Source organism: Acipenser ruthenus, chromosome 49 (genome assembly GCF_902713425.1).
Source record: "Acipenser ruthenus chromosome 49, fAciRut3.2 maternal haplotype, whole genome shotgun sequence".
Classification (NCBI taxonomy): domain Eukaryota; kingdom Metazoa; phylum Chordata; class Actinopteri; order Acipenseriformes; family Acipenseridae; genus Acipenser; species Acipenser ruthenus.
The window spans coordinates 8374814-8400311 of NC_081237.1; the positions used below are offsets into that span (position 1 = coordinate 8374814).

The window sequence follows — 25498 nt, forward strand, 5'->3', positions numbered from 1 at the left end:
TGTTTTCTTTCTTCATAAGGGAGATCTTTTCTTTAACATCATCAAAGAAACTACAAAATGATATCGTCCTGGAAGCCATTAATAGCAGTCCAGTGTTTCATGATAGATTTCAGAATGTCACATTTTTCAATATATGGAAAACTACAGTAATTCAGTATTTTACCACAATGTTGTTCAACAGGTTTCATTCAACCTTCTGAAACAAAATTCGGTCATGCTGTAGGGCAACATTTTTAGCCATAGCTGTACTGAATTCCTTTGGCTCTGGCTACTCTCTGGTGCCCCCTAGTGCTGACACAGACATATAACAACCATGACCAGGTGGGGGCTGTGATAGGGGAGGTTATGCAAAATATAGAAATTCGCCATATTTAAACACTCCCCAGTGTTTAAATATGAACTGAAAAAACAGGCTAAAAAAGTTAACGAAACCGGTGGCAATGCCTTTAGCAGGCACAGGGTGGTGTTCCTGAAAACAGCAATGCCTGTATCAGCTGTGCGTAGCCAGCCTTAGTGCTTAGTCACAGTGACTTGAGACTGCAAGCTCTGCAGGGATTACCCTGGGAGCTAAACTCCACTCCGCGAGTTCATGCACTGCTGACGTGCTGCACAGCTTGTACCCAGAAACTCCGAAAACAGCCGCTTGTGAAGAGGAGAGCACGAGGAAGCATCACTCTCACTCCCCACAGGCTCCAGGGATAACTGATCTCGTGACAGCTCTGCGAGGAGACGGACAGCATGCTCTCTGTAATGATCATCTCCACCCTCCATGCTGTGACAGGACCACGGTGGAGAGGTGTGGCCCTGCCCTTGACGTGACTCGCGGTCACATGGAGAGTCACAAAGTACCAATTCTGTGAGGCTCTGTTTCAGGTTCCAATGACAACAACCTCATTACTTCATAACTGCTCAGACGTGCACCGAGTTCTTATGAAGCAAACATGTATAATTGTAACGTGTGCATATCCATTCACTGCACAGGCCTCCACTGAGTGGCTTTGAAAGGAAGACATCTGTACTGCACGAGGCTGAAGGCATTGCAGCAGGGCCTGCTTTTAGATAGCGTCCTCAACTCCTTAATACACAAGCAACTGCTTCCCCTATTGGCTGAAATGCTTTCAGCCAGCAACACAGCCTAGAAGACACTGCTGGCCTGAAATAACCCTGAAAGTGCAAATGTACCTGTTTCCTGACAATGAGGAATGGAAACTGAGACATTTCTTTAACCGGATACTGTATTAAAATGAAAATACATGTTTTCTGTGGAGCATGTGTTTCTTTCAAAACTGCACATTTGACTATATATATATATATATATATATATATATATATATATATATATATATATATATATTGCACATGGGCTAATGTAAGAAAGTGTATAAAAGAAGAAGAAAAAAAAATCAAAACTGCAAAGTCATGCTGACACTGAAATGAAACTGCTCACAGAGAGTGCAGACGCTGCAGGGCAGGAACAGGAACCAGCCAGGGCTGCAAGTGAATCATTATTGGCTGCAACGTCTTTGCATTTTTTTTTTATTATTATTTGTTACTCCCCACCAGCAAAGAGAGCGCGCCGACACTGACTCGACGCTGCAAACCGGAGCATCTCGCGCTGTGCATTTCCACAACAAACAGCTCGCGCCCTGCGCGGACTTCGGTGCTGTCTGGGAACCAGCCAGTAGGTGAGTGTGTGTGTGAGTGTGTGTGTGTTTTACACGGTCGACAAAACGAAGCTTTTTAAAAAAACAAACAACATCTGTAAGAATTTTATTTTGTCGACTTTCTTTTGAGTTTCTCGATACAGACACGTTAAAAAAAAAAAAAAAATGTAAACAAGTCACACAAACTGTGTTTCTGTACCGGTACGCATTTATAAACAAACAACAACACACACCGACAAACGGACCTGAAAAAGGAAAATACTTTAAATTTTAACGTGGTCGCAAGTTTTTAAAAAGGGAAGGTTTTTTTTTATTGCTGCTTCCAGTAACTGCTGTAAACAAGTTCTTACTATGAAAATCGGTTTCGCTTTCAAAGTCAATAAAATATGCTAGTCTCTCTTCTCCAACCCTGATGTTAAACTACCGTCTAGTCTTTTTGGCGATTCTTTACTGGTGACACTAACAGGAAACACCCCCCAAAAAACTACTGTCAGTAGATTAAGCTGTTGGTAGTAACCACTTCGATAACAAATAATTATTTTCATTGCTGTTTTCATTAACTACACAGCATCAACGCATTGATCGAACAGCTGCTAAACCAGTGAAATAAAACAGGGTTTATTGCAGCGTTAAGACTAGACTAACTGATTTAGATTAACTTCTAGACCAAAAAAAAACTGAAGAAAACGAGTTCCAGTTGTAGCTTATTATCAGAAGATGCAGTCGATTCGTTTAGCTAATGTGTTAATAATAATAATAATAATAATAATAATAATAATAATAAAAACCATATGTAGTACCTTTTTAAATGCGATATTTCCTGGCTAATTTAAGAAATATATTTCCTAGCGTTTTCGCGTGTGTCGCTCACATTAAACAGATTTGCAATTATTTCGAAAACAACAACAAACACGTACAGCCGTTGCAGTCTAAGACTGTAGGATCTGGGTGTTGATCAAACACAGTTCCAATAAACACAACCACAACACGTTTTTATAGCTCCCCAGTCCTGTGCGCTGGCAGCTGACGCTGTTTTTGTCCCTTGAACCCTTGCCTACTTGGAGCGCTGCTGTGCTCCTGCGAAAGTCTTCCAGCAGACGTTATTAATAACTCATGAGCTGGACACTGGCGTGGAAACAGAGCTGTTTTTAGATTCCAATTCGTTTTTTAAAAAAAAAATCTATTCCCTATACCCACGTCCCACTCCTTTTTCTTAATCGATTCCAAAACGTGATTGATCAAAATTGCAATTAGCAGCATTCTGTTAGAAGGAGCTTCTCGCAAACCCTGGCAACAAAATCACTTCAATCAAAGTCACTGTTTTAGTCCACCAATAAAACAGTTACTGTGCCTCTAAAGTATCATTAACAATTCCTTCGAAGGAATTGATTTTAAAAAGGAGATGGGATTGACCCCACCCTGATCATGAAGGTCTGGACTCCGGGCAGTAAGCTGTTATAAGCACAAAGCCACTGCGTTGCATGTAACCCTGCAGTCTCTTGTCAGTGTGAACCTGCGCTGCCCTCGCGGTGTGTCTGGCGCTCCAGCAGGATGCTGTAACGTCTCGGGTGCCAGGACGGTCTTGCCAGGACGTTCTTTTTATTGAAGGAGGCTGTCTCTCCAAAATACCCAGCCTTGTCAAATAGACGAACACACGCATGAATGTATAGTATTTCAAAACTTTAACAAATATGAAACCGGCTAAACAAAATCTAGTGTGTTCTGGTTTCCGGCTGGCTCCCTGTTTGAGGAATTGATTCCTAAGACACCCCTGACGCACCTGTCCTCTCTTCCGGAAGGGCAGAATCTCTTCAGGGCAGTTTGTGGCGATGGTCACATGATGGCTTAAAAGCGTGGCAGACTCTCGACTTGTTGTGGGAATCGATTCTGGATCACAGGTAAACCCAGCTGGCTGTTGCTTATTTATTCCATACATTGAAGCCCATGAAATTTCAGTTCAAATGTAAAAAGCATGTAGCGATCAGTTCAGATGCAGTGCAAGATTTTTGTCCCCCGTACTGTTGGAGAAATCTTTGTCACGTATAGAAGTGCACTTGAGTAAAAGATTCTTAATCCTGTTTCTCTCTTTGATTTACAGTTAACCTCAGAGGATCCCTCCTACCTCTTGCAGTGTTGAAAACCTCCTGCCATGCAGAAAGCAACCAGTCCAGACATTGGAAATTGGGGGTGAATCTTGACGACACCTTACTTGTTAATCGGACTTGCTGCTCCAGAGTTCGTCAACGTATCAATTTGCTCTTGATTACACTTTTTTTTTTAAAATTGTGTTTCAATTTTTTTGCACGAAGGAATTTCTTCTTCTTTGAAAAAAAAAAGTCAGTGCACCATTGCCTAATCGAATTGATTGTCACAGCCAGTTTTGACGAGCTAAATCCTGAAATTAAACGGCGCAATGTTTTAAAGATTTGAAAACTCTGCAGCGGTTGACCATGACTTTGGGGTGCTGGAGAGACGTTTGCTGTGCTTCTCGTACAGGTGTGAAAAGACAGAAAGAGGAGGACACGGTCGTGCTGACTCCCTTTGGCCAGCGCCTGCTTTTCATTTTCTAAAGAACTTTTACGAAGGGGACAGAGCCCAAGAATGACATGCGCAAGGAGGAGGAAACCAAACACTGGGGGAGACTTCCCAGCCTTCGCCGTCCCGTCTATGAAGGGCCATGGATACCTGGACTACACCATTGAGAGCCACCCCTCCAAGGCCCTGGAGAGAATGGACGAGTTCCGCAGGCATGACCAGCTCTGTGACCTCATCCTTCACGTCACCTACAAGGACCAGCGAGAGGAATTCCGGGTAAGCGGTGGCGTCGGCTGCAGCCGTGGTGCAGCACCCAAGCTCGGATTGAAACCTGGAATGGGTGAAACTGCTGTGCAATAGGAATCTTGTTTTCATCCCTGCAACGTCTCTATTTTTCCTGTTCTTTTTGCCAATCCTCCTTGTTGAAACCCACCTTCCTTCCTTCCCGGAGACTGAAACTCCTATTGCATAGCAGTTTCATCCAATCCAGGTTTTTATTCAGTAGTGTAGAGGTAACAAGCTCAGGTCTTGCAGTAAAAACAGGACTGCAGTGCAATGGGGGTGGTCTTATTTCCATCCCTCCCTCTCTCCCTTCCTCCCTCCCAGGTGCACAAGCTGGTCCTGGCGTCCTGCAGCCCCTATTTCAAGGCCATGTTCACCGGCGACTTCAAGGAGTGCCACGCCTCGGAGGTGACGATCCGGGACGTGGCCCCCTGCGTGATGCAGCGCCTCATCGAGTTTGCGTACACGGCGCGCGTTACGGTGGGGGAGAAGTGCGTCCTGCACGTGCTGCTGGCTGCCACGCGCTACCAGATGGAGGATGTGGCCAAGGCCTGCTGCGACTTCCTGGCCAAGAACCTGGAGCCCGCCAACGTCATCGGCATCGCCAACTTCGCAGAGCAGATCGGCTGCAAGGAGCTGCACGAGAGAGGAAGGGAGTACATCAACACACACTTCAACAAGGTGAGGGAGGGGAGGGAGTACATCAACACACACTTCAACAAGGTGAGGGAGGGGAGGGAGTACATCAACACACACTTCAACAAGGTGAGGGAGGGGAGGGAGTACATCAACACACACTTCAACAAGGTGAGGGAGGGGAGGGAGTACATCAACACACACTTCAACAAGGTGAGGGAGGGGAGGGAGTACATCAACACACACTTCAACAAGGTGAGGGAGGGGAGGGAGTACATCAACACACACTTCAACAAGGTGAGGGAGGGGAGGGAGTACATCAACACACACTTCAACAAGGTGAGGGAGGGGAGGGAGTACATCAACACACACTTCAACAAGGTGAGGGAGGGGAGGGAGTACATCAACACACACTTCAACAAGGTGAGGGAGGGGAGGGAGTACATCAACACACACTTCAACAAGGTGAGGGAGGGGAGGGAGTACATCAACACACACTTCAACAAGGTGGGGGAGGGGAGGGAGTACATCAACACACACTTCAACAAGGTGAGGGAGAGAGAGAGAGAGGGGAGGGGGGCTTTAGACCAGCACTTCTCAAACTGCCCCCCCCCCATATCAGGGATAGAAATAAGACTCCCGTTGCATAGCTGTTTGAACTGTTCCTAATTTTACCAGGAGTTTAAGAAGACTTTAAGTAGCTTGTTACCTGCAGACTGGGGCTAATCAGACTTTGTTTTTTTTTTTTGTTTTGTTTTTTTGTTTTTTTTTCTGTGCAGGTGACGAAAGAGGAGGAGTTCTTTAACCTGTCCCACTGCCAGCTGCTGGACCTCATCAGCCAGGACAGGCTGAAGGTGCTGTGCGAGTCGGAGGTGTACAAGGCCTGCATCGAGTGGGTGCGCTGGGACCTGGAGGGGCGGGCGCAGTACTTCCACGCGCTGCTCAATGCCGTGCAGATCTATGCCCTGCCGCCCAGGTTCCTCCAAGCCCAGCTGCAGGAGTGCCCCATCCTCAGCAAGGCCAACTCCTGCAGGGACTACCTGTCCAGGATCTTCCAGGAGATGGCGCTGCACAAGCCGCTGCCCCTACCCAGGCTGCGGGGGAACAAGCTCATCTACCTGGCTGGGGGCTACCTGCAGCACTCGCTGAGCTCCATGGAGGCCTGCGACCCTCGCACGGGGCAGTGGACCAGGCTGGCTGACATGGACGCCCCCCGCAGCGGCCTGGGCGCCTGCGTGCTCTTCGGTCTGCTCTTCGTGGTGGGCGGGCGGAACAACTCCCAGCAGGAGCACACTGACTCTCCCTCGCTCGCCTGCTACAACCCCATGACCAACCAGTGGACCCAGCGGGCGTCGCTCAACGTGCCCCGGAACCGCGTCGGGGTCGCAGTGATCGACGGGGGCATTTACGCGGTGGGGGGGTCCCATGGGTCGGTGCACCACCGCAGCGTCGAAAAGTGAGTATGAGCGACCGGGGGGGTCGGGGAGTGGGATTGGGATAGGGATTGGGGGAGTCTTATTTCCATCCCTGGTATTTAGCATTAGATTTCAGGCATGTCATCTAAAACACATCACCCCAGGTCAGCAGGATTGCAGAATGTATTTTTTTTTTTTTTGCTAGCTGTCTCTAAAGCTGCTGTTGATCTCTTTGCGCTTGTATTGCCTTGCTTTTTTATTAAGTGATATCAGACCTCGACCGCCTCTCTAACAAGTCTGCATCCGTGTGCAAGAACAGGACATGTGCTTCACCTATTAAAGCTGCCGTGGACGTCAGGAAAAAATGCCTCCAAGAATGAGCAACTGATCTGATCTGGGGGGTGGGGGGGGTATTCTGCCTGTGCTGGAAAGTTTGTGTTTTATTTTCTTTGCCGTGCACAGTTGTGGCGCACCTCCAGTAACCCCTGGGGGCTCAGGGATATAGAGGAAGGGATTGTTAGCGCTGTCCACTCGTGATTTAACTTCACCAAACTCCACGTGGCCATTAGTTGCAGAACAACGTACAAGGTCCCTCTATAGTGTACAGTACTGAAATAAGAGGAGTGAAGATGTTGGCACATTAACACATGACAGGAGTTGCACAATCCCAAAGTTTGGTCATCCTGGTTATATATATATATGTATAGGTTCAACTGTAGTGTGTGTGTGTGTGTGTGTGTGTGTGTGTGTGTGTGTGTATATATGGATATGGATATCTTGGATATATATTCAACACAGGTGTTCATATTTCCTTAGTGGGAATAATATATAAACATGAATTAGATCAATTTGCATTGAAAATGTAGACTCAGCTTGGGCGTGTGGATATCTTAGTCAGCTCCTGGCAGGTATGAGCTTTCACCCCACCCCCCTCACCCTCACAACACTCACACAGCACAAGGGAATTCAGCCAGGAACACAAGATCTGGTGTGACATTGTTACAGGCAAGAACAAGCATGCACTGTTTAAACCAGGCCAGCAAAGCAAAGTATGCTATTGCACCATCGTCTCTTATCTACAGTGGCATGTGTGTTGCGTTTGTCTAATGCGCCAGGGGTAAGCTGATTGTAATAAAACGTTCACTTCGTGTGGCTCCCAACGCTGTGTGATAAACTACCAAAAAAACAACCAACCAAAGAAAAAAAAAAAATAATAATTCACTCCTGCTTGTAGCTCGATTTGACCCCAGGGCTCCAAGGAGGGCAGGCAGGGGGTAAGCGCCCGTGTTTCAGCAGGTGTGAGATTGTTATCCTGTTTGACCGCTGCTCTGAACCTCCAACACAGCTGGCAGCTATAAACAGCGATCGTTTCTCTGTGTAAACGCTAGCTTGATAAATCATCCAGACCGGATAACGAGCTGAATCGACCCCCTGCTTCATCTGCACATCCAGGATACAGAGTCTCACAAGCCAGGCTTCCTCTGTGTAGCTGTTTGTGTCGGCTGTCTCTCTGTTTCATTCAGGTGTGAAGTCATGCATGGCGACCTTATATGGGGACAGAGACAAAAAAACTACTCTTCCAGTCTTTTATAGCGGGACATATGGAAGACGCAAATGCATCATAGCCTCATGTGAGCATGTCGTTGTTTTCCCCCTATATAACCTGGCTTCTCTCTCCGCAGATACGATCCCGAAACGAACCAGTGGACGTTCGTGGCGCCCATGTCGGTGGGGCGGATTGGGGCTGGAGTGGCCGTCTGCAACGGGCTGCTGTACGCGGTGGGGGGCTTCGATGGGGAGAGCCGCTGGGACAGTGTGGAGCGCTACCACCCCGACACCAACACCTGGCAGCCTGTGGCGTCTATGGGGTCCGTCCGCAGCGGAGCCGGTAAGCAGAGAGGGAACCAGGACCTGCTGCAGCGAGCAATCTCATGCAGTGTCTCAGTTTGGGTGGCTGGGGGTTCATGCAATCTCATGCAGTGTCTCAGTTTGGGTGGCTGGGGGTTCATGCAATCTCATGCAGTGTCTCAGTTTGGGTGGCTGGGGGTTCATGCAATCTCATGCAGTGTCTCAGTTTGGGTGGCTGGGGGTTCATGCAATCTCATGCAGTGTCTCAGTTTGGGTGGCTGGGGGTTCATGCAATATGTAGAGTTCATTTGGATATCATTCCACAAAAGAACTGTCAGTTCTTTTAAAGTGTTGCTGAACAAACTGTAGGATTTTAAATGCAACGGGTTACTTTCCCTAGCTTCCCTAGCTTTGTTGTAAGTATTCCTGAAAATACATATATATTTTTCAACATAATCGTGATGGTTTCAGTTTTGTTATTAACATATCGGTAGACCCTGATGCAGAAAGCGAGTGAAAGTGTTTATTTGTGTTTGAAACCCCACATCCTGTTCGGTCACGCTTTCCAGCGAGATCGTACTGACCGCTCTGTTTGCGTTCTGTCTTCATCTCTCAGGGGTTGTCGGTTTTGAGAACTGCGTGTACGCGGTGGGCGGGTACGACGGCACGGCGCAGCTCAGCAGCGTGGAGCGCTACAGTGTGGCCAGTGACCGCTGGGAGCCCGTCTCTCCCATGAAGAACCGGCGGAGTGCACACGGAGTGACCGTGTACCAGGGCAAGATCTACGCACTGGGTGAGACTCCGGCAAGCAGCCTGCCATTGCACTGCGCCAACGGGAACCAGCTTCAAAATGATCAGTCCAGGAATCTTACCTGTCCACCACTCGCTACGCAGCCCCGGACGTGCGGCTATGAAAGAAACGCATGTTACAGCACTCCTGTCTGTCCTTTCATTTAGAAACCTGGTATCTACTGTGTCTAGATCCTCCGATAATTCATCTCGTGATTTCGTTATAAGCTTGAAATCACAATATATCTTTTTTTTTTTCTCCCCCATGTCCTCAATGAGCCACCGTATGGTAGATTTCTGATACTACATGAAGGTGAAGAAAGTTCTGTTTCTATGCCTTGTTCTCCAGGAAATCACAGAACAAAAAAACCCCCAAAAAAACGCAGTAGTTCTGACCACCGGAAAGGGGAATCGGTTATGCAGACTGTAAATGTTACGCCTCCCACTGCCCCTACAGTGTAATCAAGCACCTAGGCTGCTGGGTTTACCTCTTCTGTCTGCTGTGAAGATCCTGCCATTGCTTTGGGGAGTGCGTGTTTCACACAGTGTAAGTGGCCCTGTGGCTGAAGAGAAGCAAGGTATAAATGTGCATTAATATGTAACATGTAAATGCACAGTGTCTCCAAGGCAAAAGCAGGGCGGGGAACCGCACGAATACTTGCAGGGCTGTTGCAGCACGCCTGTTCTGATTTTCTGCCGTGGTCTGGTCTGTTACAGGGGGCTTCAACCAGGAGGGCTTCCTGTCCAGCGTGGAGTGCTACAGCCCAGAGAGTGACGAGTGGACGCAGCTGGCAGACATGCCCCTGAGACGCAGCGGAATGGGCGTGGCCGTTACCATGGAGCCCTGCCCTGGCAACCTGGACGAGTGGGAGGAGCAAGAAGAGGAGGAGGAGGAGGGCGGCGACAACGGGTGAGCCAGAGGGACAGGATGGAAAGCGCTGCTTCTGCCACCAAGTCACTTTTTTAAAAAAAAATTTATAGAACTTGTGGATGAATCTCGGCTCTAAACACGAGAGGTTTTTTTTTTTTTTTTTTTTTTTAACCCAATCCATGGAAAATCGGGGGGGGGGGTCCTGGAAAAAATGTACTGTGGGTCATCGAGTTTTCTTTAGATAACCTGGCCTTGCTTCTTTGGGGGGAAAACACCCTAATACGACTTTCTGAAAACTGAACTGTGCGTCCGAAAATATAGTGAAACTGAAAAATGTGGGTTTGGAGGTTTTTCTGAACACCACTCAAGTGTAAAGCTTGAAAATGTATAAATGTCCTAATTTACCTTGTATATGGAACTTATATGTCATAATATTGATAATGCCAATAATAATAATAATAATAATAATATGTTGTTAGCATGCAATGTAAACTGCGCAGAACGTGCGGTGCTGTAAATAGGTAAAGTATTTACACACTTTTATTGGTTGGGATATAGTTTGCTTGTATCCTGAAACTGTCTTCTTATGAGAGTATATTTTGGAGAATCAATAAATGAGTGTGCTTATCGTAATTATATGTTCTGGTCTCTCTCTAGCCCTTGAGCAATGTGCCGAGTGCTGTCATGTGACTGCTAAAGATAACACGCCATTAAAGAGCCGGGATAGTCAAACACAATTCTCTCGGGTCCAGAACCCTTTTAAAAAGACAAGGCTTTTGTGTAGCTGTTTGCTGTTTTAATCATGAGCTCTGTACTGCCCCAGTCTAGCTTCCAGGCTCCTTCTCATTCATGCTTTCATTCACTTTACTTTTTCATTCGTTGTGTTGTCACGTTTCTTCTCAGAGTCAAGAGTCGACATTTGTGGCGTCCCTTCGTAAGGTTTCTCATAAGAAATGCATAGCAAGTGAAAGCCTAGTTAATCACAGGTAAGCACTGTCAAGCCCGGAGAGGTGTGGTAAAGCATATTAAAAAACATGGCAGAGTGTGATACAGGCATAGCTTTAAAATGGGGAAAAAGCATTTTACTACAGTAAAATCGAATACAATATGCAAACGTTGCCTGAAACCCCTGCTTGTCAATATTGGGGTTCTGGGGGGTGATTTCCTGTGCTGACACGGTAATGCTGCTGGTTTGATTACATCGTCGTGAGTGAATCTCGTACAGGCCAGGCTGGTGCTGGTTCCTGGCCTGTTTCCACTTGGCACAGTTTCTCTCTCCGTGAAGCACAGAGACAGCATCCCTCAGCTGAGGGTTTTGTCACCCAAACCCCCCCCCCCATCCCCAGCCTTCTGGTTTCCCGTCTCCCTCCCTCGCTCTCTCTGGTGTTGTGTAAGTGCAGGTTCCACTGCAGAGATGCAAGCTGACACGTTGCTGTGCAATTAGGTAATTACAGGGGTGACTCAGTTTGATAACAAACACACGCTCTCCTGCCTCCTGCCTGCGTGAGCGCCTGCCGGGAATTCTGCACTCTGCAATTACAGGAAAAAAAAAAAAAAATCATGATTGTTTCTGAAACTCTCATCAGGTGTCTTGCTCATTTTTCCAGTAGGTGGTGCCAAACTCTTGTCCCAGTTCTCCCTTGTCCTGTCTTCACCTGGTTTTATTTATTTATTTATTTATTTATTTATTTAAGGTAAGTTATTTAACATTATTTATAGAGTTTCTACTACCTGAGTCTTCAGAAAACTGGATCCCTTGTACCATGTAAGGTTTGTAACCTACCTGGGCTATTCTGTTCATCATTGTGATTTATATAGACTGGCTGATCTGACTTCATCTTAGCGGAGATAGAAACACTGCTACACAAGTATTATTGTTATTATTATTTATTTATTAGCAGATGCCCTTATCCAGGGAGACTTACAGTTATTCCAAACTATCACAGTACAAAGTATCACATTACAAAATATCACAGAATATCACAATGCAAAGTATCACAGTACAAAGTATCACAGAATATCACCATGCAAAGTATCACAGTACAAAGTATCACATTACAGAATATCACAATGCAAAGTATCACAGTACAGATCAGAGCAGTTACAAAGTACAGTACAATCAGTACCAAGTAAAATCAAATGAGCAAAATAAATAATACAGTAAATAATTCCATTTAAGAGAGTTCAAGTGAGAGCAGTTGAACCTGTAGTACAGATATGTGCTTAGAAGAGTACATTCCATTATAATCACGAGTACCATAAATTGTTTATAAGGCTGGCCTTGGCAAACTCCTAAATTATCTTCATACTATTGTAAACAACGGGACTTCTCTGGTTAAATAAAGGTTAAATTAATAATCACCATCAACCTGCTGTTTTCTCACAATAACGACGTCGACGGGCATTCAGTTCAATTCAACTGAAACCTTTATTTAACCAGGTAAAAGACATTGAGAACAAGTTCTCATTTAAAATGCATATTCATTGAAGAGAAATAATGAATGAGCTGCAGCACCGTCCCTGTGCGGGAACATGCATTCTTATTTACATCCACTAGGTGGGGCTGTTACATTGTGCAGACTATTGCAAGTCTAAATGTTTAAAAAAAAAATTAATAGGTCTTCAGTTTTTTTTTGTTTGTTTGTTTTTTTTTTTTTTTTTTTTAGTGGCACCAAGTTTTAAAAGGGTGACTTGTCAAATGCCGGCCCTGACGGCCTCACTTGCGGTAAATGTTTCCCGAAATGCTTTGTTTTATGATCCCTTCCGCACAGACACCCAGTGATGTGTTCTGCACGCCGGCATCCCAGCAGCAGCTGTGTTTATAAACAGCACCGGCAGCAGCAAAGGCGTTGATTGCTTATTAGAGCAGCTTATTGCATTCATTTATTTATTTATTTGTTTGTTTGTTTGTATGTTTGTTTGTTTTGGAAATAAGACTCCCGCTGCATAGCAGTTTGATCCTTTCCCGGTTTTACTATGAGTTTAATCCGACGGCACTGCGCTTATTACCTCTACACTGTGTCTAATCAAGCTCGTAGTCAAACCAGGAACCGGTGACACTGCGATGCAATAGGACTGTATCTCTAAATCATCGAACGCATGCAGACTCGTTTGTGTGTGAAATTCCAAGACATAGTGGCTGTGTCGTGTATTTTGGGGGGCGGGGAGGGTTACTCGGTGCAGTGAGATGACTCACGCGTGACACAGTCTATAAATACACAGTGCGATGTAAACCAAGCCTCGTCCAATCAGCCGCTGCCCTCCTTCAACGGGACCCACGCTCGCGGTCGAAAAGGAGAAGGTGACGTCACACGCACCGCATTGACAGAGCTGCCGCTGTTGAATTGAGGCGTGTTGTAGGAAAATTAACATGATCAAAAACCCTGATCTCCCGAGCGTTTGAGCAACCAGTGCGGCTTCAAACCCCCAGCCTCCCCTGCTGGGCCGTGCAGGGGCCCGAAACCCAGTTCCCAGCCTCGCAGTGGCTCCGGGTTCCCTCAGCTTCAGAGAGGCCGATCCATACTCCATTAATTCAGCTTCACTGTCCTCCTTCTCAGCATCACTGAACACGATCACATATACGAACCCACTCTGCGCATGAACTTCACATCACAGGTCCAGAAAGCCGTACTGTCCTTTTGAATTGCACGGCGCTGATGAGCTATCATTAACTAGATAAGGAGAAGGTTCGCGGCGTGTCTGCTCGCCACAGACAGGTGGCGCCAGCGAGCCGCTCCGGCGCTCCAGTCTCCAGTGCCGAGGGCAGAGGCTGACTCACTCCCTCTCTTATCTACTCTAACCTGCTGTTCCACTCAACCTCCAGGGTATTAAACAGGGCAGTGCTCTCCGAGACAGAGCCCCGACTCCCAGGGAGCGTGAAATCCCTAATGCGGCGGCGGAAACTGGGGGCCGGTTTCCACACCCCGGGAGGGATCCAGTAACCGGTCCGGGGGGTTGCTGAAGCCCTGGATCTGGCTGGGCACACTGGGTCGGGTCAGTACCTGGCTGCAGGAACCTGTGTGTGAAGTAGATTTGTAGACAGTAGGGTGGATCCATCAACCCCCCAGTACAGTATACTTCAGTATAGATTAGTATACTACAGTATAGATTAGTATACTACAGTATAGATTAGTATACTACAGTATAGATTGGCTCAGAAGTCCCCTGATCTATTATTAATAGTGTAATGATTACTATTGGAAGCATGCATGTTATCCATTGTATTGTGCGGATCTCACAACTGTACAAATATGATCTCATATAAAACTCGACCCAGTACGCTGCTGCTCCGGATGAAACACAAGCCCTTAATACACACCGCGGTACCGTTGCACCGCTCGTGTAGTGAAGCACAGGCTCGCTAAAAACCGAACTGAGTGTGTCAGCCAATCACCTTCAGGGTACGTCATCCAATGGGAGTGGCCTATGTTTTAATCTACTCGCAAATCGCAGGTAAATTGCCCACAGTGGAAAAGTCATGCCCTTGGAATCGTGAAGCTCAATCTAACAACGATGTTTAAACAGTTAATCAGCGCGCAAAACGAATGTAAAAACTGAGACAATCGCGCGTTTGAAAGACAGACTCTTTTTTTCGTAACTGGAGTGACTGTAACGATTCATCGTGTATCGCTGAATCGTGACTCTTACTTGTTATATCGTATCTAGAGGTATCTATCGTTTGCGTGCATGTATGCTTTCCTGTGGTACAGCTGAGAGATACGCTGCCTGATTATCGATCCATTGATATATTCATCGATTGGCGGTCCCTCCCACTTCTCCTATAGTGTATTTTGCATTGCTAGCACATGCATGCATTCACTTGGATATGAAGGCTTCCCTGAAGAGCTTCTTCTCGAGATATTACATTATTACTACGTTCAATAATTGGCGCATGCGTGTTTTCAGTTTTGCTTGAAGGTGCACCCGCTTTGTGAAGCGTTCTCGTTAATGCATCGATTATCGATGATCTGCCCGATGTTCCATTCGGAGCCCGATTGCAGATCGTGCCTCTGCTCTGTGATGCGCGGTCGGTGGGTGCAGGTACTGCTGACCCCCTGCTGGAGAGATCGGGATATATGATTATAAAAAAAAACATCCACGGGAAATCGACATCCCTTTTCCAATTTAGCTGTATCTTGGGAACCACTCTTCCGGGTGTGACACAACTTGGTAAGGACATTCTTTGGTGCACGTGCTGCCATCTAGGTCCTCTGCTGCGGTTCCGAGTTAGATTTTAACAGACAGACGTTTTTAACGCACAGTGTAACTCCAATACAAACTCGTCGTTTAAATCATCAACGACCTTGAGCCCCGTCCTTTTAAAAATAAAAAACACAGGAGACCGAGGAGTCGCTCTGTAAAAAGCGTTGTGAACCCTGAAATCCGGGGATCCACGCGTCCACGATGCTCAGACCTGATTGGCCGAACAGTCAAAGGCTATATCTTTTGGGGGTGGAGGGGGTGGATGGGATCTTTCGATTAAAAAAAAAGAAAATAGAATTATGTGCACCAATCTTCATGCCTTTTTTGAAAAGATCACCGAATGGTGAAACTATAGCTCCTTAATCAACCCACAGCAGTAATGCAGTTCTATAAACCCCATGTCATCCCAACACAGCTAACCCGTGGGAGTGTATTTCTTACCCTACTGGGTTTAAGAAGAACATTGTGGGTGGAACAGTACCCTAAAAGAAGCGTTCATGTTTGATCTATATACAGGAATAGGATAAACAAACAGAACACGCATTTTTCTAGAATTTCAGGTGCGCGAACTACCCAGGGACTGCAATCCAGTCCGCAGCACTGCCCTTGCGTTAGCCTCGCTATTAGCCTTCCTCGGAAGCTACATGGCGCACAACTGCACAGCCACACACAGCAGCTTCTACAGTCACAACTAAAACCCAAACTAGCCAACACCGCCGCTCTCCAAACCCGGGGAAAGCATGAGCCGACCGTTTCAAGCTCCCCACACTGAGAATCGATTCTACTATGGACCTGCTCCATTAGCGGCCCGGGGAAGCAGGGGCGTCCGTCGGGGGCAACAGCCAGAAAGTGCGACCCGGACACCGAAAAACACGTTTTTTTAATAGGGAAATGAGTTAGATTGTATTTCAAGTGTTTTGTCCGGTAATCCGGGGTGGGTTTTTTTAGTTTTTTGCAACAGAACGCTGTGCTTAGACGTGCCCCCCCGCCCTGCTTTAAAAATGGAACAATCCACAATTTATTCCAAGGAAGACTGACAGTTTTTTGGGTCATGAAGTAGCTGTTGAAGTCACGAAGCTGCCCTCCCTCCGCTCGAATACGAAATTAGTCCATTTTAAAGTATATAACTGAAGCTTTAAACTAAGTTGTATTTGGGGGGGGGGTATAAAATAGTGTCCAGCCACGAAAAGAGAGCTAAACACACAAGTTAAACAATAACGGGGTCATTATTATTATTTTTTGCGGCTTGCATGAATAATTTGAGCATGTTTTCTGTGCGTTATGATAGTGGTCATTTTAATAGACTAGGCACCTATATACTACAGATGCGAGGCGGTCCTTAAACTGCGCGTTATTCTATTTAGATATGTGTTTGTATTACTACTGTATCATTCGTGTGTGTGTGTATATATATATATATATATATATATATATATATATATATATATATATATATAATTAGTCGTGTCATTTGCATTTGATGAATATTATGGCACTTTCATAAACTGCGTTCCACAGGTTCCATTCTTTTGTATGGATTTCCGTGAATGAATGAATTTCAAACAGCGACACGGGCACCTCTTTAATGACGCGGTCACTGTCCCACAGTGTCACGGGCGTGTCTGTTTACCGCACCTCTTGAACTGCAGTCACTGTAATTAATAATCTTAACGGGTTAGCTCTCTGCCTCCTCTCAGGGCGTTGATGCGGCAGCGGCGCGGAGTGGAAGGGGTTACAGTGGAGCCTCACTGGAATGCTCGCTTCGGTATTAGGGGGCCCCGGGGCGATACCTCGCTCGCTCCATTGCTGTGCCTTTTAATTAATATTATACTACCCGTTACCAAGAAAAATCTATAGACTAGTAATATTGTAATATGTGTGTTGAAGTGGAATTGCAGACGTCATATTGTCTGAGTGCATTGCTATTGCAGTGCCCCTGTCTGAATGAATTGCAGTGCCTCTGGCTGAATGAATTGCAGTGCCCCTGTCTGAATGCATTGCTATTGCAGTGCCCCTGTCTGAATGCATTGCTATTGCAGTGCCCCTGTCTGAATGCATTGCTATTGCAGTGCCCCTGTCTGAATGCATTGCTATTGCAGTGGCACTGGCTGAATGCATTGCTATTGCAGTGCCCCTGTCTGAATGCATTGCTATTGCAGTGGTACTGGCTGAATGAATTGCAGTGCCCCTGTCTGAATGCATTGCTATTGCAGTGCCCCTGTCTGAATGCATTGCTATTGCAGTGGCACTAGCTGAATGCATTGCTATTGCAGTGCCCCTGTCTGAATGCATTGCTATTGCAGTGGTACTGGCTGAATGAATTGCAGTGCCCCTGTCTGAATGCATTGCTATTGCAGTGCCCCTGTCTGAATGCATTGCTATTGCAGTGGCACTGGCTGAATGCATTGCTATTGCAGTGCCCCTGGCTGAATGAATTGCAGTGCCCCTGTCTGAATGCATTGCTATTGCAGTGCCCCTGTCTGAATGCATTGCTATTGCAGTGGCACTGGCTGAATGAATTGCTATTGCAGTGCCCCTGTCTGAATGAATTGCAGTGCCCCTATCTGAATGAATTGCAGTGCCCCTGTCTGAATGAATTGCAGTGCCCCTGTCTGAATGAATTGCAGTGCCCCTGTCTGAATGAATTGCAGTGCCCCTGCCTGAATGAATTGCAATGCCCCTGTCTGAATGCACTTCCATTGCATTGCTAGTACAGTTTACCTTACCTGTGATTTGTCATGGTTTGCTACACTTTGCTATGCTTTTAGCAAGACTTACCAAAGGAATACAGCACACTAGAGAATGCCAATGGAGATCTAAGTGTCGTGTTCAAAGACACGCTGGGGGGAGCAGCGACAGGAAATAAGACGATTGCAATTCTAAACCAAAATACGAAGCCACTGACGAATACTTGCAGTACCAGACCCTAAAATGAAAGTGATTGGTTGTTTTTTGTCTGGTTCGGTAGCTTTATCGGGCGTGTTTTTTCCTTGCCGTCTCGCTGTGGAGGGCGGCTGTGGTTATCTCATGAGGACAGCTGGAGACGACCCCTTCGACATCCTTATTGTTGGAATCCCTGCAGTGCTGCGAGGCGGTCGCACTGCAAGGTGCAGCCTCTGTATATTCTAGTACCTCCATATATCGCTGGCCCCATCTAGAGAAGGACCTGCACACACTATAGATTCTGTTCACTGCACGCGTGCCGTTTGCCTGCAGTTATGAGCAAGAATTCGGTGTATTTCAGACAGGCAGACGTCCCCTTTACTTCTCCTGTGTTCGTCCAGCCTCTCTGCCCTGTTACAAAACTTTGCTTTTGTGGTAAACTTTTGAAATTGGGTTGACATTTAAAAAAAAAAAAAAAAAAAAAACACAGCAACCAAGAGCTGCCTGGTTGTTCTGCTTTTCTGTCTCTTTCGCTATCATCTTGCACACTGTATTTTTTATCAGACTGGAAACACCAGCAATAGGACAAATTAGGTCATGCTGTTTCATAATCGCAAGATGACCTCCTTACTCCAGTCTCCCTCTCATCCTCTCCCTCTCCCTCTCATCCCCTCTCCCTCTCTCCCTCTCTCTCCCTCTCTCTCCCTCCCTCTCCCTCTCCCTCTCCCTCTCCCTCTCCCTCTCCCTCTCTCTCTCTCTCCCTCCCTCTCCCTCTCCCTCTCCCTCTCCCTCTCCCTCTCCCTCTCCCTCTCCCTCTCTCTCTCTCCCTCTCCCTCTCTCCATTTTCAGGTATAGCTGAATGTAGTACATGAGTCCTGGAGAGAATGAAGCTCAGCAGGTCAGTGCATGCACTCAGTATTACGAGTGTGGTGGCAGCGTTCCATATGACGAGGCATCTTCTGTAGCGCTTTCCACCAAAATGATACTTCGGGGTGCTGATGTGACCTGGGCAGCCATTAGCTTGTCTGTCTCTGAGAGGTGGAGAGACACAGATATCGATAGAAACCCATGCTGGAGATCGTGGAAAACCTGAAGGAAAACAAAACACGCATTTACAAATACCTGTCTCGCTTCCTCAACTGTAACAATGAGTTTGGGGTTTGTAACCTCCCGCTGCTGAAAGCGGCCTGGACAGGATTGAGGGACTCTGCAGCTCTAAGAGACGTCAGGGCTTGGGGGTGCCCGATAACCCCTTTTTTGGAAAGTAGCCCCTTTGTGTCTGTGTGTGTGTGTGTCTGTGGGTGTGGGTGTGTCAGTGTGCATGTTTGTGTGTGTGTGTGTGTTGGTGTGTGTGTATGTGTGTTGTTCCCTCTGTGTGTGTATGTGTGTGTGTGTTTTTCCCTGTGTGTGTGTCAGTGTGTGTGTGTGTGTTGTTCCCTGTGCTAGCTGAACAAGCTGCAGATTGCATGAGTAATACAATGCTGGGAGAAGGAGAGGGAGAGAGGGAGAGAAGGGTGGATGGAAAGTGGATCATTAGCATATATAGGCTGTAATTATGTGTAATTTTCTAACTGCAACGGAATCAGAGCCCAAACAAAACACAGGCAGAATTACTCACAGGATTAGCATATTATTGACACGGATGGTAAAGTACTGTTCCAAATCACAAATATTGACAAACAGTTACGTCTGGGGGCAACTAATGGGAACTTACAAGAAAAAAAAAAATCCATAAAAAGTATATCTTAGCTTGATCCTTCGGTTTTTACTTGAAGATATTTTTATTGGCTCTCATTGCAGCTCCCTCTTGTCAGGAATGTCCATCCATGTTTTAAGGATAGGGGAGTAGAAAGCATTAATGTCCAACTCAACAGTCATTAACTGCTAGATACTGAGCTAAATCCGAGGGCACTGACAGAAAGGCAAAGTCCATTACCCACGGGCAAAGATCACAGTGGAGGACAATAATTATAAGAAGAACGAAACCAAGGTTTTTAACTATGAAGACTGCAGATCTGTCTCTGAATCTAACATGAATGTAATGCTGGTATTATATATATAATGTGCTTAGAAATAAACTACCATTAAAAAATTAAAAAAAACACTGTTACAGAGAGAGAGAGAGAGAGAGCAATTAATACGCTAGAACAACTCTACATACAGGAATACACCCACACTGACAAACACACACACACACACACACACGAATTAATAAAATGAAGTTGGAGGTTATATTTTCAATGACATCTGGGGCCCCAGTATAATTACGCCACGCTGTGTAAATAATCCCATCAAAAGAGAACAACATCTCAGCCTCTGCTTTAATCCTCCCTAATCAGCAGAACCGCGCCCCTCAGAATTCTCACCCGAGTCGTGTTAATTAACCCACCCCCTCTCGGTGCCTGGCCGGGGAGCCCAGGGTATAGACTGGGGTGGAGGTGGGGGTACGAGGCAGGGCCTAACATTAGGTTTCCTGAACCCAAGTGAATTGTCCCTTGCCCTGTGAAGAATTCTGTGCATATGCTAATCAGCAGCCGTGTGGGTATGTAGGTCACGCTAACCTGTTTTTTCCACATGGCTTCCCCTCTTCCCTGCCACAGAGGTCCAGTCAGTCCCCTCCTCACTCAGCAGTGTGATGACAAAGGGAAGGGGCCACACAGCACGTGCAGAGGGGTCTGGGTGCTTTGGATGTGGGCACTGTTTAAAACTTTAAAAAGCTTCCAACAGCATTTCTGTGTGTCTTTTTTAACGCCTTTATACTGTACTGTACTGTGCTATAGAACAGGTGTTAGCTCATCTGACTGGAGTCGGACACAATGGGCCGGCAGTCAGTTGTGCTCAGTGAATGAAGCTGAATGCATGAGTCACAATCTAGTGATGCTCGGGCAGAGGCAGAATTATGAAAACACACCTGCTTTTAAAATCAGACAAACGTTTTTTCGCCTAGTATTTGTTAAACCTCTCTTTCTCTCGCTGTGTGTGTGTGTGTGTGGGGGGGGGGGCTGCCTGTGGAATACAGTCCTCAGAATGGATTTGTGTCAGCTCCCTGGAAGAGGTAAGCATGGCAAACACAGCCTCAGCTGAACTGGGGCTCCTCTCTCTACCCAGCGAAGCGACATCGCCGCTGCTGCAGGCTGTTTATAATACAGCGCTCCTCGCTGCCCTTAAAGCGACAGCGCTGTATTTCTCAAGGGCCGAGAGCAGCACGGTACTGCACTGCCCTGGGGAGGAGGAGAAGCTCCTTATTAGGACCGTGTAGATCCGGTCAACTCTCAAGAAACTTGTTTGAGGGGTTCATTTTCACGAAGGAGCTCCTGGACAGAATGCTGGTAGAGAAGCGGATAGAAAGTGCTGAGCATGTGTTCCTGTCCTATTGTATTTGAGCCCCCCCCCCCCTGCCCCTCCGTACAATGCGTGGGACCCCCGGTCCTGCTCCAAGCATTAGTTTAGTAAGAGTCTGGCTCTCAAGACAGACCAAGCTGTGCATCGGCCTCCGCAGATATCTCACATTTCTTCACTCTTCCTCCAAGTGCAGATGTTGCAGCACAGCTGGACATGCTTAACACTTCCAGTCTGGCCAAGAAACGCTCAGTGCATGAAATAACGAGCAGCCCTTGACAAGACCGTCCACCACAGCGGCGTGACACTTCGGTTAGGCTGTGCGGAGGGGTTTCAGTGAGGAGGGGAGGGGTTTCAGTGCGGAGGGGAGGGGTTTCAGTGCGGAGGGGAGGGGTTTCAGTTCGGAGGGGAGGGGAGGGGGTTCAGTGCGGAGGTGAGGGGTTTCAGTGTGGAGGGGTTTCAGTGCGGAGGGGAGGAGTTTCAGTGTGGAGGGGAGGGGTTTCAGTGCAGAGGGGTGGGGTTTCAGTGCGGAGGGGAGGGGTTTCAGTTCGGAGGGGAGGGGAGGGGGTTCAGTGCAGAGGGGAGGGGGTTCAGTTCGGGGGGAGGAGTTTCAGTGCGGAGGGGAGGGGTTTCAGTGCGGGGGGAGGAGTTTCAGTGCGGACGGGAGGAGTTTCAGTGTGGAGGGGAGGGGTTTCAGTGCGGAGGGAGGGGTTTCAGTTTGGAGGGGAGGGGAGGGGTTCAGTGCAGAGGGGAGGGGGTTCAGTTCGGGGGGAGGAGTTTCAGTGCGGACGGGAGGGGTTTCAGTGCGGAGGGGGTTCAGTTCGGGGGGAGGAGTTTCAGTGCGGAGGGGAGGGGGTTCAGTGCGGAGGGGAGGGGTTTCAGTGCGGACGGGAGGGGTTTCAGTGCGGAGGGGAGGGGTTTCAGTGTGGAGGGGTTTCAGTGCGGAGGGGTTTCAGTGCGGGGGAGGGGTTTCAGTGCGGAGGGGAGGGGTTTCAGTGCGGGGGGAGGGGTTTCAGTGCGGAGGGGAGGAGTTTCAGTGCGGATGGGAGGGGTTCAGTGCGGAGGGGAGGGGTTTCAGTGCGGAGGGGAGGGGTTCAGTGCGGAGGGGAGGGGTTTCAGTGTGGAGGGGTTTCAGTGCGGAGGGGAGGGGTTTCAGTGCGGGGGGAGGGGTTTCAGTGCGGAGGGGAGTGGTTTCAGTGTGGAGGGGTTTCAGTGCGGAGGGGTTTCAGTGCGGGGGAGGGGTTTCAGTGCGGAGGGGAGTGGTTTCAGTGCGGAGGGGAGGGGTTTCAGTGCGGGGGGAGGGGTTTCAGTGCGGAGGGGAGGGGTTTCAGTGAGGAGGGGAGGGGTTTCAGTGCGGAGGGGAGGGGTTTCAGTGTGAGGGGTTTCAGTGCGGAGGGGTTTCAGTGCGGGGGAGGGGTTTCAGTGCGGGGGGAGGGGTTTCAGTGCGGGGGGAGGGGTTTCAGTGCGGAGGGGAGGGGTTTCAGTGCGGGGGGAGGGGTTTCAGTGCGGAGGGCGCCCCCACCCCCTCACCCAGCTCTTTGTTTTCACAGCATGTGTTTTTGTTTAAGGTGAAAAGCCGCCGTTCAGCAGCAGCGTTTCAATCAGACTCCAGTTCTCTGCGTATTATCCGGCACAGAAAGATAAAAACGCCGAGTCTTCTGAACGCGGTCATGCCACGTGCCCCGTCCGCCTTTGATTCAAACTGTAAATAATATTAATACAAACAATACAGTCAACTCCCATAAAGATTGAACCTAACATGGCTTTATATGAAGGCCAGCATCCACTAACACCGCCGCTGTGTACTGCACCGACTGCATCTATTTACTGACGCGATCTGCACTCAACTGCTGTAGTCGGGCTGTCTAATTAATACGCGTCCCAGCATTCACTCAACATCCTTAATCACTCATAAACAGCAGGCGTAACCTTTTGGTAAATGGGGAGGCGAATGGCGGAGTGAACGCGGATCTGTCGTGTATGCGGGAAAACACAAAACAAATGCAGTTTGACTTTGTAGTGGTTTGTTTTTGCACATTCGCTTTGTTCGCTCGGCTCGGCTACAGCGCCTGTCTCTTTAAGAACTCCCGCCTCCGTCTGGCCCGCGGCAGGAGTGCGAATCCATTCCTGGAACAGCGGCAGGAAAAAAAAAGAGAGATCCAGCAGCCGGTCTGTTTCAAGTCCCCCCAAAAGAAACTGTGCCTGATTTGTGGCCAATGCTTTGGGATGTAAAAAAAAAAAAAACTAAGGGTAGCTATGGAGATAGAGCGCTTTGCTGGTTTCTTTCTTTGACAGGTGTTGAGTGCGGAAAAGTCTGAAAACACAAACGAGTATGTATGCCAAAGGGAAAGGATCTACAGTCCCGTCTGACAACCAGGCGAGGGAAAAGTAAGTGGGATGCATGCATGCTTACCTGCAGGGACTTTGCGAACTCCATTATTAAAGACGGGTGCGTGTGCGTGTGCGCGGCTCCCCGTGCTGTCTGGAGAGGCTCGGCGTCCACTTCGTTCTGCTGCCCGTGTCCGTGCATGTCCGTTTCAATGTGCTTGAGTGTTTGTGTATACGGAGAAATGCAGAGAAAGGGTTTGTCGCTGGGGTTGTAATGTCCTGCTAGAGTCGGATACAAAAACACCAGCTTGCACCGCTGGAAATCCTTTTTGAAATGTTTGATTCGATTTTATTTTATTTTTCCGCTTGCATGTTGGAGACGCTGTGTGTGTTTTTTTTTTAGTTTTTGTTTGAGTTGGGCTCTGCGTGGGGACGTGTATTTTACACGCTCCGGTGTTTTGAGTGGGTTTGTTTGTGTGTGTTTGCAATATCAAGTTTTGCAGAATGTTGTCGGGCAATGGGATTAAACAAAAGCTCGGAGCGTGCCCGGGTGTGTGTTTTTTTTTTTTTTTGGGGGGGGGGGGGGGGGTAATGTTTTATAAACGAAGGTGTCTATTTTAAACAGTTTGGATTCGTATTTAAAGATTGGGGAGATGCAAACAATGACGCTCTTTCTTGCGTGTGTGTTTATATTTTAAACGCTAGCATGCATGTTCCATTGCATCTGGTTTTCTCGACTCTCGGACCCGGGCTGTGTGTTTTGTTCTTTGTATTGCGGGGAGGCTCGTCTGCTCGCTCAACTTTTCTCGTGGCGTGCGTCGAGAGCCAGTATACCTGGATTTTAAATGTGATTTTACTGTGGTTTCCCAAAACACCATATAGACACAGTATATTAAACACCACACGCTGCATTTTAAAATACCAGGCGTGCTTTCATTCACTGTGTACTATTAATTATGAAACGTGGCCAAGCATGTCTTTATATAAATACATATAACAATAGGCGAGCTTCGATCAGTCTCCTAATGAAGTTTGGGCATCCCTTTATAAAGATGTTTTTATAAATATAATAATTTTAATAGCGGTAACAGCTAGTCTTTACAGGCCGGGTGCATTTAAACGCATTCGGGTTCCTTGTTGGACTCGGAGTTTTATTAAACTCGTTGTAATTGTAGATGAGGAAGCAGGTCGAACCCCCCAGCTTGGAGCGCTGCTGTCCGGTGTAGCGGTCAGAGATCTCCCTGGTCAGTGCGGTTAAAGCCAGGTGTTTTATTGGTGTAATAGATGTGTGTGTTTTTGCACAGAGCAGTTCAGTTTACGGTGATTGTGCACGTCTTGCTGTCCAGCGAGTTTAAACCGATCGCACGGTTTATAATCTTCAGTGTAACAGCGTGCACGCATTGAAGCGGTGAAAACACAGACAATGCCGGCTCGGGTTCTATACGGGGCCCCCCCTCCCGGGTCACCACAATACAATTTGGACAAGGGTTCAAAAAGGAATTCTGTAATATCAACGAGACTGCAGGTCTTTTAGGCCTAGTCATTTCTTGACTTTGTTTTACCACGTAATCAATACACATCAAGAGCAACACTAAATAATAATAATAATAATAATAATAATAATATAATAATAATAATAATACTCCGCGTTGTATCATCAGTCTCAGAAAGCAGAAGGTCGTGCGAGGATCTCGGTGGTTTTGTGA

General features: G+C 47.3%; 2 protein-coding genes across 5 annotated transcripts in view; both read left to right on the forward strand.

Annotated features, from left to right (window-relative positions):
* Nucleotides 1–1445: 1445 nt before the first annotated feature.
* Nucleotides 1446–10673, forward strand: LOC117962286 (kelch-like ECH-associated protein 1A). Of its 3 annotated transcripts, XM_059014874.1 has the most exons (8): nt 1446–1685; nt 3469–3562; nt 3763–4475; nt 4806–5162; nt 5897–6573; nt 8215–8420; nt 8997–9173; nt 9887–10673. In XM_059014874.1, the coding sequence occupies exons 3-8, from the start codon at nt 4266–4268 to the stop codon at nt 10081–10083; spliced, it is 1824 nt and encodes a 607-aa protein (XP_058870857.1). In that variant the 5' UTR covers nt 1446–1685; nt 3469–3562; nt 3763–4265; the 3' UTR covers nt 10084–10673. The 3 variants fall into 3 exon arrangements, with proteins under 3 accessions (XP_058870857.1, XP_058870856.1, XP_058870858.1); XM_059014873.1 differs by lacking the exon at nt 3469–3562; XM_059014875.1 differs by lacking the exon at nt 3469–3562 and having other exon boundaries at nt 1446–1681.
* A 12572-nt stretch (nt 10674–23245) lies between these two features.
* Nucleotides 23246–25498, forward strand: part of LOC117966364 (single-stranded DNA-binding protein 3-like) — a 35835-nt gene continuing 33582 nt past the window's right edge. The window contains exon 1 of one of the 2 annotated variants that reach the window (XM_059014876.1): nt 23246–23852. In XM_059014876.1, the coding sequence (XP_058870859.1) occupies nt 23797–23852 (56 nt within the window). In that variant the 5' untranslated portion in view covers nt 23246–23796. The remainder of the gene's footprint in view (nt 23853–25498) is intronic. The other variant, XM_059014877.1, reaches the window with a different exon arrangement.

What these genes read in the sequence shown, in the direction of transcription:
- LOC117962286 (XM_059014874.1), top strand. Translation starts at nt 4,266, where the DNA reads ATGACATGCGCAAGGAGGAGGAAACCAAACACTGGGGGAGACTTCCCA. An exon ending in ACCAGCGAGAGGAATTCCGG is followed by an intron (nt 4,476 to 4,805) that starts GTAAGCGGTGGC and finishes CCTCCCTCCCAG; the next exon opens with GTGCACAAGCTGGTCCTGGC. An exon ending in GGGCAAGATCTACGCACTGG is followed by an intron (nt 9,174 to 9,886) that starts GTGAGACTCCGG and finishes GGTCTGTTACAG; the next exon opens with GGGGCTTCAACCAGGAGGGC.